Source organism: Gadus morhua, chromosome 12 (genome assembly GCF_902167405.1).
Source record: "Gadus morhua chromosome 12, gadMor3.0, whole genome shotgun sequence".
In the NCBI taxonomy this organism is placed as follows: Eukaryota; Metazoa; Chordata; class Actinopteri; order Gadiformes; family Gadidae; genus Gadus; species Gadus morhua.
In genome coordinates this window covers 6,178,635-6,191,680 of record NC_044059.1, presented here as the reverse complement: position 1 = coordinate 6,191,680, position 13,046 = coordinate 6,178,635, and the positions used below count along the sequence as shown (strand labels likewise).

Sequence of the window (13,046 nt, the reverse complement as noted above, 5' to 3'; positions counted from 1 at the left end):
ACGGTTGCAAACATACGGTTGCAAGCATCAATTCTATATTATTAATAATAAATATGAACATATTTGGCTGATTATAACATTGTTGATTGTATCAAGTTGGAGATTCAATAACGCTGAGCCACGCGCCACCTAGTGGCAAATGAACACCTGGGTGGTAGACTTCCATCGCTCCGAGTGTTCCTGAATGCAACCTACAGTGCTTCAATAAAGTGCTTTCACTACTTTAAGAGGAAATAAGACATCCAATCTGTGTAAATCGTGTGTGCGGCTACACACGATAAAAGACCTGCTCGTTCTTACTACATTGCTGTAATTAGTGTAATGTGTTCAAAGGAAAGTATAGCATCTATCCGGGGAGCTGGTCCTCTTATTTTGGATGGTGGGCTAGCAACGGAGCTAGAGGCTCAAGGTTTTGGGTTACAGGTAAGTTACAGGTACCTTAAAGTTCACCTGGTGGTCCACTTAGTTATTGCTAGAACTTGCGACTAACCCACCTCCAATCGGGTTCAACATAAAGTCTGTTTAAATAAGTTTAGCACCAATCTCGACTGCACAGACATATTTATTCTACGTATGAACTCATTGCCCCCTGTGCATGGCGGTTCTATATCTTCTTAATGAAAGCCATATAAACGCATGGATAAAGGGGATGACTTACACAGCAACTATAGCCTGAATGGGTTGTGAATGACAACCTTTTACATATGTGTGTTGTTTGTGACCATAGTTTATATTTATGTCAAAATATCTGGTATCTGGTATTGGTTAGGCTTTATACACCTGTGATGACAATGCTAAATCCTACTTATAGGGGGATCCATTGTGGAGTTCCAGACTCTTGCATACTAACCCAAAGGCCATACAAGATGCCCATTACAGGTAGGCCTGCGCCACAGTACTACACGCATTGACTCAAACATGTAGGTTCAGAAGTATTTCACAAATTATTTCATGTGATATTTCCGCAGGTTTCTTGACAGCGGAGCGGATGTGGTTTCCACGGCGACCTACCAGGCCAGCATCAAAGGCTTCATGGAGCACCTTGACATGAGCTTAGAGTCAGCCCAGGAGCTGATGAAGTCAGGAGTTCACCTGGCCCAAGAAGCCGTCCAGCAGTTTGTCACCAGCAACAATGATACAGGTGTCTTACTCATTCATGCATTACACTGGGAGCAGGTAGGGGTTAGGGGGTGATATTGTTCAATGAAACCTAAAATACCCCCCCAATTCCCTACTTGCTCCTTAATGTCCTGTATCTGACTTCACTGTCAATCATTTTGTATTAAATAATCAGTTAAATGACAACTAGTAAAATAAACAGGAATTGAAATTGAGAGAATCAGCTAATGGGAGAGAATAAGTCATGTTAGCATGAAGTGGTAGACTTTGGATCTATAAATACTTCTTAATGTAGCCCATAGCAACATGCCATTATATCATGTTAGAAGGCTAGACCAAGTGCACCATGGTACAGACAATCACCCTATCATCAAGTATAGACCCAGGTTGATTACACTGGTGAAAGAAGAAGTGTACAATTGTTATTTTGATTACTTCATTTTCTCCTTTCCCTGGCCAGAGCGAGGGCGACCCCTGGTGGCGGGGTGCGTCGGTGCATACGGTGCGTTTCTACTGGACGGCTCGGAATACTCTGGAGGATACGCTGAGGCGATGAGTATAGAGGTCAGCAAGTTGTAAAGAACTCTAAATAAAGACAAATTGATTATATGAATGGAGAAGAGCTGTGGATGAAGTTCAGGAAAGTTTTAGTAGGACATCGAAATGAATGAATTGAGTCTTACGCCAAGAGAGTGAATGAGTGATAAAAATGATTTAACAAATGATTGCATGAATCCCAGATCATAGGAGTGTACCTCCTGCCCATACCACATACATATAATCGAAATGTATTGATCCGTGGGTGATGGTGGTGATCCCCCAGGAGCTGAAAGCCTGGCACCGGCCTCAGATCAGCTGCCTCGTGTCCGCGGGCGCAGACCTGGTAGCTATGGAGACCATCCCCAGTGTGAAGGAGGCGGAGGCCTTGCTGGAGCTCCTCCGAGAGTTCCCCAGCTGTAAGGCCTGGCTGTCCTTCTCCTGTAAGGTAGGAGCTCCTTCTATTCAGTTACACTCATGATTTACCCAATTTATGGGTGAGAGAAGGATTTTGCAACCCCAACTCCTTACATTTCTGAGCATCTGCTTCCCGGCACATCACATAGTTTTGAACCCAATCGACACCGGCCGCAATAATAATTATAATAATAATAATAATAATAGATCAAATTTATATAGCGCTTTTCCTGGTGCTCAAAGACGCTTATAACAATGTCCCTGTGAACAGGGACATTGATCAGCAAACAGCAAGTCCAAGATCCCCGTGCACACACATTCCCGCACAACTAACACCTGTAATAAACCAATATGCTTCAATGCATTACTAAACAAAATCCAAATTAAATGAGTCATTTTGTGTAAACCAACCAAAACACTTTTAAAAGGGGTATTTACAGGTGCTACATTTGCATGGCCTCACACGATTGGAAAGTCAGTGCAGGCAGGGTGACGGAGCCTTCCTCCTCAGGACGGCCGGTCGCTGTGTGACGGGAGTCCCTTCCTCGAGGCGGTGCGGCTGGCTCAGAGGTGCAGCCAGCTGGTGGCCGTAGGGGTGAACTGCTGCTCCCCGCTGCTGATACGGCCGCTGCTGGACACGGTCAGCCCGCTGAGGAGCCCCGACCAGCCCTGGGTGGTGTACCCCAACAGTGGAGAGGAGTGGGATAGACTCAGCGGGTCAGTGTTAATGCTACTGCTCGTAGCACTTCTAGTACACACAGGGTCAGTGTTAATACTACTGCTTGTAGTACTTCTAGTACAGGGTCAGCGTTAATACTACTGCTTGTAGCACTTCTGGTACACGCAGGGTCAGTGTTAATACTACTGCAGAGTGGTATTACACTCGCACACACACACACCGAGGGAGATGAGTACTACTACTATACACAGTGTCAGTGGATCAATTTTGAAGAAGTACTTGGATTTTTTTTTTTACTTACCCATAGTCAGACGAGAAGGACAGTACTATTTCAGCCCAGTCCTCTTCCAAGTTCTTGATTAGCATTCGTTAAAGATAGCAATCGACTGACTTGACCGATGGCTCCTTTGTCTATGAAAAGTCTATATAAATGTTTATATTTTCTGCACGACGGCAAAGTTTACGCCAGTGTTATGAGTAATTTAATACGTATATATATTTTTTAAAACCTCCAAATGCTGCTATCAAACAATCAAGGATGTCGCTTTTTGTTTTTTTACTGTAATCAGATTTTCATCAACAAAAATCCCCCACTAGCCCCGACACATTCCACTATTGTAGAGCTACATTAGTTGCCAAACCCATGACAGCACTTTCCGTAATCAGTATTATCTGCAACTTTGTGTAGGAAGAAATAAGCAATCACCATACTTTTTAATTCTCAGGTGGAATGCCTCAGGGTCAAAGGTTTCATCCATAGCAGAACTGAGCCAGGAATGGTTGAAACAAGGAGCCACGATTATTGGTAGGAACAAAACAAAGGAACCCTTTTTACTCATCTGAACCTTCTTGGTGTTGCTGTAGTAGTGTTATTATCGAAGCGTTGGGAAGAGAGTACTACTCTCCACAATGTGCCATTAGAATACTACAAACACTGACCTGAATGGCTGCAGTCATTTGGCTTAGAGGTAAGACCATTTGCCGTCCTATGATTGAACGGCTGTGATTGCTGGTTTGATTGTGGCGTTAGAGAGCCCACCTTACATCACTGTAATTACCCGAGTCAAAAGCAAGTAATAACATTTATTTTTTTTAACTTGACCGTATCTTCGACTGGTTTCTTGTTGTCTCTTCCATCACTAGGGGGCTGCTGCCGCGTGGGTCCCACTCACATCACGGAGCTACGTAAACGTCTACTAATCAAGTCAGTCAGAATTTTTTGAAGTAAAATACTTAAGTAAAAGATTAGATGCCAGGGCAACTCGTTTGTACAGGCTCTGAAACTAAGGTTTTGTGTCACATGCTAAGAAAAGTTAAGGAACGGATTGACACACGCAAGTGTGTAGCACCCACCTGGGGGGAGGCCAGCCAGTTCCCCCCCCCCCCCCCCCCCCCCCCCCCTCGTGCGTACGTGTCAGGGTTGTGCTGATGTTTTCATAATCATCTGACCAGCATGATCGACTGACACCCAAAAGAAGAATATATCCAAATCCATCCGAAAATGGATGGTACAACTGTGCTCTCCTTTCCTTCCAGCACAATTCCCATGCTGCTCTCATCCTTTCCATCGGTAGTCATTGAATGATAACTTCAGGGGTATCCAACCTGGGCCCCATTTTCACATCATGGGTCGAAGGGACTAATACGGACGACAATTTTTGGAAATTGGTCTGGTATCGAGCGAGCGAGCTGCAGACGCAATCAGCAAAACAGGCAGCAATGTAATCCCTTGGGGCAATCACACTCCTCCACCTCAAATAAGTGCTTTATTTTCCACTGAGACTCAGATTGTTATTATGTCTGACAGGATAATTTGAAAGGATCCCTACAGAGAAATACAACCTTTGTTCTTTGCCTTTCACTAGATCGAGTCTGAATGTTATTGTGTAGCCAAGTTGTTGCATGAAAAGAACGCTGGAATCGTGAGTGAAAGGTGGAGAGAGGACTGCCAGCAAAGTGTTTTTGTGTTAGTGTTGTCTAAAAGATTTGTGAAGATCTGTGAAGGAGGGTTGGGTTTTACTGCGACTATTCAACTTCATAGCGTGAGATTTCAAGGCGAGGCTTCTCTTTGACACTTGGTTAGACACAAGAAACAGACCGGATCAAGTGTAAGGCAATGAAAAATGTTGAGTTTCTCTTTAGGGATTTTGGTTCTCTATTTATTTACAAGATAAGGTCCCATGAGAGACAGCTGCACTGGAGGAACTTAAGCTTTTAGCAAAGTGTGACCAGTACTGACATCAAACATCAATTCAACACCAAGCATAAACAGGTCTTCAGCAATTTCCCAGATACAGCAATTTAACACCAAAATTATATTAAACGTCAAAAAACAAGTTTAAGAATAGCTTCTCAATATTATCAACATTTTCCCAGATCTTACCAGTGTCTTTTAAACACAAATGTTTGTTATCCATCATGTCATGTGACCAGCTGACTATGGTTACAGGTGACGATGGAGCCACTCGACCCTTAGGTGTTATCGCCGTACATCTTCCCAGCAGATTCCCTTGCTGCATGAAGGTGGAGTTCAACACGGAGCCTTGGCAGCTACGGCTCACCGATACTTTATAGGATCATGAGAACAACAGCTGATACCTGATCTGGAACAAAAAGCCATTTACCATTAACAAAACTGCTGGTAAAAATCATATGTCTGTACTCTGTTTAAGTGTAGATACCTTGAACTGTGACGGTGTATTGAAGGATAATTGTCATTGCTTGATACTGTCAACCTTCATTCATTTCTAGGTTTTTCAGACGGATCTAAAACTCGGCCCTGTTTTTAAAATACTTACTTTGCTACAAAACCGGAAATATATATTATTATATTGAATTTGTCTCCATAGGAAGAAGCCTCCATTGGGTGTCAGTTTATTGATTTTCATTAATACATTCTGTCCATTAAGCAAAAATAGGAGTTGTTGTGGACCCTGAAAAAAGTTATTCTGTTACACTGAACATTCCTTATTTTAGTTGCATAAGCACTACACAGATTGTTTAGATCAAACGTTCGCACTGTAACACAGATTACCGCAGGCCGTAACCAAGCAGAACCCTTGAACACACCTCGTTCCCCTCTTCTTACAGAGCTCAGCACTCTGGCATCAACAGACAACACAACCTAGTACCGTTGCAATAAGTTAGACAATATAGCATTAAGTTCAGATGTGTATCACAGTATTAAGAAAAAGGACCTGAATTCATTGAAGATTATGTATTTTGCAAGTTTAAGTTAAATGCTTATTTCATCATTGGTCACAGTCTAATTAAACAACTGAAATAATCAGATATCTGAGTCAAAGGTTTCTATTAATATTTATTGTTTTCCTTAAGAACTATGTCCAAAACACTGAAGGGGTGTTGAACATGGGGGTTGAGGGTATCAAATATGAAGGGAATATGTTTAAGACAGAAAACATGAATAGGATAACTACACTACACTATCAGCGAGGGTCATCCAGGTTCACTGAAGCACTACTCCAACTTATTACACTTAAGAACAAATACAATAAATAAACAATCGGCATTCATTCAATTCAAACCGCATGTCACCAGATATCACATTGTATTTACTGTAGAGCGCTCTGTTGCACTATAGTCCCTGTTGGTAGCTCAGATTGTCAAAACGAGACGTACTGTTTATTCAAAGAACCATAGGAATCATTTGACCTAAAAAAGTTGGGGGGGTTTAACGCTTCTACCCCGACATCTGACGGCCTCCAGGTTCCCACATGATGGTCAAAGTTTAAACTAAGCTAAAAGTTAAGTAGGGTAGCTCATAGTTTAGCATTTAACTTAGTTAGTTGTTAGTATTTTAACCTTACATTCGGAGTGGAGAGGGAACGGGAACGTTGCGATCGTAGCGTAGCAGTTGTACCTCGATGTCTCTGGCGTGGTTTGAACACTCATCTCTCGTCGCGCGCCGGCTCGCTCCCACACCTCAGTCTGTCAGGTGCTCCTCAATGTCACACCCCGCCGGGCTCCTCCTCCGGTTGTCCGTCGTGCTCGACAACCGCTTCCAGGCAGTGTCCTTCGGACTTCCCGTGCTCTGAGAGCGTCCGAGGCGGGCCAGGCGCTTGGCGGAGGTCTTGTCCTCCCCGCCGCTGCCGCTCCCCTCGGGCGCGGGACAGTTGGCAGACTCGGGCTCCCGCTGGTGGAAGTCGTGGCGCAGGTTCTCCAGGTTGAGGGCCCAGGGGCCCAGCTTCTGCCAGTGCACCCTCTGGAAGGCCATGATGCAGTGGAGGTTCCCGCCCACCTGGGACCAAAAGGACCATGGTCACAACATTGTAGGCATTGTTGAATACCTTGGTTAAGGATGAAAGGCTAGTGGGTGAAGGGCTACTACTTAGGGATAGGGCTAAGAGCTAGCTGCTAGGCTAAGGTTAAGGAATAAGAGCTAGCTGGTGGGCTAATGGCTAGAGTTAACTGGAGCTCAGGGCATGGACTAAGAGCAGGCTGGCAGACATAGAGCTTGGACTAAGAGCTAGCCGGTGGACTTAAGGCAAGCAGATGGGCTAAGGTTCAGTACTACGGCCTACTGAGTTGTCAGGTGCACTGCAGGCCTAAGAAAAATAACTATACAACTGTACTTTGGAAGGTTGGAAGCAAACAATGCCATAACCAGCAGAAAAGGAGAGCAGGAAACCTTCTTGGTCTTTCGGTACTGAATCCCCCTCTCTGTGTGGCGGATGTCCAGGTACTCTGGGTTCTGTGTGTTCAGGTCCGTCACGATATCGAGCCACCTTGGTAAGAGAGGGGCTTTTAAAATCGGCAATCCATTGCTAGGACCAACATGATGTGTTTGGTTTGAACATTGACACTGACACATTTTTACGGTGAGTGGTTTGAGATGTCTTACTTTTACAGTGAATAGTTTGATCACTGACTTACCTTAACGCAGTCGACAATTTAAAGTGTTTTACTTTTTAAAGTGAATGGTATCGGAATGTCTTTGCTTTAACAGTCCATAGCTTAGAGTGTCCTTTTACAGTGACTAGTCCAGAGTGTCCTACCTTTAAATGAAACTGTGTTAATTGCCTTACTTTTTGCAGTGAATCGCCGGGTGTTTCCGGCTCGGCTCTCCGATGAGGATCCAATGTTCCGTGTCGTTGGCTGGCAGAGCCCCCCTGGGAACCCACAGGAAACAAGGGCTCAGTCCACAGAGGAAGCATGAGGAGACGGGGGGGGGGGGGGGGCGGTGAGCAGAGGCGCAGCTACCTGTATGCCTTGGAAGCCTTGAGGGGTGTGGCCTCGAAGCCCACCGGGCAGAAGTAGTGGTTCTGACAGTGGTAGATGTAAGCCATGGATGCGTCCTTCAGACCCTGGGTCAGCTTCTGCAACGCCCCCTCCGCTGGGAACACAAAAGCGTTGCTAAAGCTGCATTCAATTCTGAATAGATGATATATCTATTAATACATGAGAAATTCACTAGCTACAGCATCCCATGTAGAATAAAAGATGCAATAATATAAATAAAGAAAGTTATGGTACGTCCAGCGTACATAAAAAAAGAAAATCACACAGTGATTACAATGCCATGTCATAAGGGCATAGATGACACATGCCTAAGGGTTACATAACAGTTGAGGCAAAAAGTCTCTTCAATACAGTATGAATACTTCATTCCACATGTACAGTGGAAAGTGCACATTAATTACATTGAAGTAGGTGAAGTGATTGGTGACAGGACAATGTTTCATAACAGTTGTGTTATAGAGGCATATTGGCATATTACCTGACCTTTGAAATGAAGGTCAATCAAATGTCCCTACGTCTACGCACATCAAGGACAGTACAGCACAGTACTCGTGTGTTACAGTGGATACAGGTCATCAATAACAATGGGCAATGATGTATTGTTTAGATAATGGAGCATATTCTGTTAATAATGTCCAAGCACAGTGGTCTGCAATGCATTTATTTTCTCCAGGTTATTGCTACTGATGTACTTTCAGTGACACCAGGATATGCTCTCTGGGATTAATAAATGCCTACCAGTATTCTGATTTACAGGGCCAGTAAAGGCTGGACTAAATACATGTATATAATCACGCGTTCAATCAAGTGGGAGCACTGTAATCATGGGAGGAACTCAGAACACAACAATCACAGTGGTTACCATAGCAACAATATGAGTGAAGGTGAATACAAAATACAAAGTGATTACAAAGAGCATGAATGAGTCTCACCAGTTTCCCCTGCAGTCTTGTGCTTTCCGTGGGGTTTGTACAGAATATAGGAGCAACCTCGAACTCTGAAGTTTTCATTGATTTGCCGGAACCATCTGGAAGTGATGAGAGAAATATGAACGATGTCATCGTCGCCTTCCTGGATCTCACTGTTGAAAGCTAAGGATCGACCCTGAACTGACCCTCACCTAATGACCTATTTGGTCCTAATGGCCTCACCTCATGAGCGTGGCGTTCCCGGTAAACGGTCCGAACTTGATGTCTTCGAACGGCGGCTGGAAGCCCAGGATGTGGAGGGCATCCTCTTGGGAGAGGGGAGGAAGGCTGGACGCACGCGCACGCGCACACACACACACACACACACACACACACACACACACACACACACACACACACACACACACACACACACACACACACACACACAGTTAACTCCGCCATCCAATTTAAACCACATTCCAAAACATCAAACTCCACTGGTACTGTACTTTATCTCAAGTTACCACAATACCACTTCGACACAAAATATACAGATGCATTCTCTGATCCATCTCTGTGATGTAGGAACACAGCCAGTCTCTGTTTCACCATCAGCAAGGGACAGGAAGTGAGAGGAATACCTGCCAACAGGTGACTTCTCTGATCCATCTCTGTGATGTAGGAACGCGTTTCAACATCAACAAGGGACAGGAAGTGAGAGGCATACCTGCCAACAGGTGCCTTCTCTGATTCATCTCTGTGATGTAGGATCGAAGCCAGTCTGTACTTTCAACATCAACAAGAGACAAGAAGTGAGGGGCATACCTTCCCGCCCCCAGCGTGCTGTACAGGAAGTTCCAGCAGGAGATCAGCGAGGAGATCCCACACGACGTCTTGTACTGCGGCCGGCTGATACAGTACCTGAAGATATAATAATCACACAACAAATAATGCATCATAACTTAACCAATATTACAACACCTTTAGATATATTAATAACATAACAAATAATACATCATCTGAATATATGATAATAACCTGACCAATATTACAATACATTTAGATGTATTAATAATATAAACAATAATACAATACCTGAAGATATAGTAACAATAACAAATGAAAATGACATTTAGTTATGAAAAGGTAAAACTTGATTATTTTCCTCTTTTCTGAACAAAATCTGTGTGATGATGAAAATGTCAGACAAATAATAGTAAATAGATGGATGACTTCATATCGTGAACTTGTGCTGTCTGATCAAGAGATTGATGCGTTCATAACAGTGAACTTGTGCTGTCCAACAAAGGGATGGATGAATTAATTATGGTGAACTTGTGCTGTTTGAAAAAGGATGGATGACTTCATAACCGTGAAGTTGTGCTGTCTAACAAAGGTATGGATACATTCATAATAGTGAACTTGCTGTCTGTGTGAGGTTACCATCTCCGGAGGTCCAGCACCTTCCTCTGTCGGAGCTCCTCCTGGGCTGGGTGAAGGGGAGGGTCCTGGAGGTTCCGGCTCTTCGTCTTCTTGGAGCCCGCCTTCTTGGGGTTGCCTGTGGACACACCAAGGAGAGGCTGTTGTGTGGTGAGGCAGGACAGAAGGGTTTCATCATCGTCGTAAACATCTGGCAAATCCTGGCGGTGGCTTAACAACAGATAGGGGACCTTGCTTCCTCCAGCATTCAAATCGTTTTACTCAAATTTACATTTTGGTATACATTCTCTGCAGTTTTGCAAAGGCTGGGTGTTGTTCTGCACCACTCCTGGGCCACCCCTTATAGACTAGTCTAGACACGCCACTGGCCTGCTGTATGAACTTACCAGACCCAAAGTATTAAAAATGACTCACTTGTTTTACTCTTCCTAGTCAGAACGGCCGCGAAGTCTGTTGTGTCGATCTCCCAGGCGAGGATAGGTTTGTTGTGGGCGGACATCTCCTCCATATCGTAGTCCCCGTCCGACCCAACGCTGGTCACCTCTATCTGACTCAGCTCCAGCAACGGCTTCACAATAAGAGCCCCCTCTTCATGCATCTTGGGAACTGCGTCTCTGCTGCTGAGGGTGTCCGGTTGGGGGCAGTACACGGCTGTGGCCTGGTTTAGGAGGGCGTAGTCGGAGCACACCGTGTAGAACGTCTCCTGGGAGTGCGTGACAGGACAGGTCCACTGGATGTGGAGTTCGGCGCTGGACGCCCGACGTGGTTTGGCCGTTTCCTGAGACGAGAGAGAGCTAAACACGGCGCCGCGGCCATCTTCTTGCTCGCCGGGCCTCTGTGGCGGCGGCCGGCCAGGCAGGGCACAACAGTTTGCTTCTTGACCTTCTGACGGATTCGGCATCGAACCGTGGGCAGCTTGGACGGGGCAAGAGAGGGTGGTGAGCCAAGCGTTGGAGCCGGACAGCGGTGGTGGAGTCCAATGGGGAGGATTATTTAATCTGAGGACCAGAGGGATACTTTCTTAATTACAGAGAGGATGAAGTTGACACACTGGACGTCAACATTTGACTACAAATATGGTCTAGCCAGTCATGTCCTCAGTTTAAAATCTTCGGTAAAACATTGTGAGGAATACGGTTATGTTGTGGTGAACCCACTGTCTCAGCTGGAGTTCAAACACTATGAGATCGGTCAGTACATTCAGTATAAGTAACTGGGGTTCATCACAGATAAAGACTATCTTGACCCTGTGTTAAATGCATTCATACGATGTTAAACCTTTGACTGTGCCATTAATTAGTTAGCCTCAACATATAAGTCAATTGAGAAAAAGAATGAGGTTATCTGGATATAGAGAGATCACAGCTTCAGTGGTCACCAGTCACCCTGGGGCAAGCTCTTATTTAAACATGAGAATAATGAAGGGGGATGTTTCCTTGCGCTGGGAGGAGGTGTTTTGAGTGACACATGGTGGTCTTTCGTTGACTGACTGACATGGCGTTTTCGAGCAATCGGATTTGCTTGGGTTTTCAGGTGATCGGACTGGCTCGGATTTCAGAGTGATGAAAATGAAAGATTACTATTAGTGTAGTAATAATCACAAATTGTTGTCAAAGGCAGCTGGAGATGTTCTACCCAGGGAAATGCTCACAATTTCACAATATTACAAAGAATAATCAAACATATATTATGCTATATAATATTCTATATTATATTAGAAATAATACGAATACATTAACACATTAATGGGCACATAGGTCCGTTCACTGATGAAAGTCAAAGACTTGTTGCTTCCAATATCAAAATCTTGTGCCTTCTTGGCTCCCGGCAGGGAACTTGACCAACTGTCAAAATTAAATGGAGATAAGCATCACACATCAATCAGTTGTCCTTAAATAGACAGCTCCACGGATACATGGATTTTTTTCCTGTTTTCTCTAAAATATATTTTTTCTTTAAACGGTCATATAAGCTATGATGGTTTATATATCTAAAAAAAATAATACAGTGTTGGGGTTCAATGGCTCTTTTGAAATGTGTTTGTCAGTATTCTGTAGTAGTAGTAGTACCATACGGTTATATGATGGTAGCCTATATCATAGGGAGCATAGCGTGTTCAGAAACGCCTGCACCTGTGCAAAACCCACCTGACTCCATCCCACAAGCATGTACACATTTCTCATGTTTTGTGTTTCACACAGCGAGGAATTACATTACAATCGACAGCAAATGTCTGGCCATCATTAAAAACAACTAATGAAGCCTTTATTTTAACACACTGTGATGGCTCTGTCTGACCATCACATCAGCTGTTGGTAGTGGGAACCAAATACGCACCACTATAGCAGCTCTGGAAACGTCTTATACGTATTTTAAATGCATATTTTTGACTAGGCAATAATCATGGGTACAAAATATATGCAATTTAGCCATGCATCCAATAAAAAGATAGTGCTGACCATTTAAAAACAAATAAAACACCACATTCTTACCCGTCCTGACTTCCGCATTCAGCGAGATAATGTGGACGGACTGTACCACTCCGTGGACGGGTTATTCTGTCAAAACTAATAACACCTAAATTCAGGCCTAATTGCCAAACAAAAGTAGAAAACATGACACAAATCATTGTATTATATTTTAATCTTATCTCCTCATCATTGTATCGCGTTGAAGAAATGCAG

General features: G+C 44.0%; 2 protein-coding genes across 2 annotated transcripts; one reads left to right on the top strand and one right to left on the bottom strand.

Annotated features, from left to right (window-relative positions):
- The first annotated feature begins 139 nt into the window (after nt 1-139).
- zgc:172121 (homocysteine S-methyltransferase) lies at nt 140-6,043 on the top strand. The gene is made up of 9 exons (XM_030372336.1): nt 140-423; nt 812-879; nt 969-1,141; nt 1,580-1,683; nt 1,943-2,104; nt 2,585-2,790; nt 3,478-3,557; nt 3,896-3,956; nt 5,202-6,043. Exons 1-9 carry the CDS (start codon nt 322-324, stop codon nt 5,203-5,205), a joined length of 960 nt encoding a protein of 319 aa, XP_030228196.1. The 5' UTR covers nt 140-321; the 3' UTR covers nt 5,206-6,043.
- A 15-nt stretch (nt 6,044-6,058) lies between these two features.
- LOC115555465 (basic immunoglobulin-like variable motif-containing protein) lies at nt 6,059-12,991 on the bottom strand. The gene is made up of 10 exons (XM_030372333.1): nt 12,855-12,991; nt 10,777-11,360; nt 10,366-10,480; nt 9,748-9,843; nt 9,163-9,267; nt 8,944-9,038; nt 7,973-8,105; nt 7,798-7,881; nt 7,401-7,497; nt 6,059-7,010 (listed from the first exon to the last, which is right to left on the bottom strand). The coding sequence occupies exons 1-10, from the start codon at nt 12,989-12,991 to the stop codon at nt 6,696-6,698; spliced, it is 1,761 nt and encodes a 586-aa protein (XP_030228193.1). The 3' UTR covers nt 6,059-6,695.
- Between the last annotated feature and the right edge of the window lie 55 nt (nt 12,992-13,046).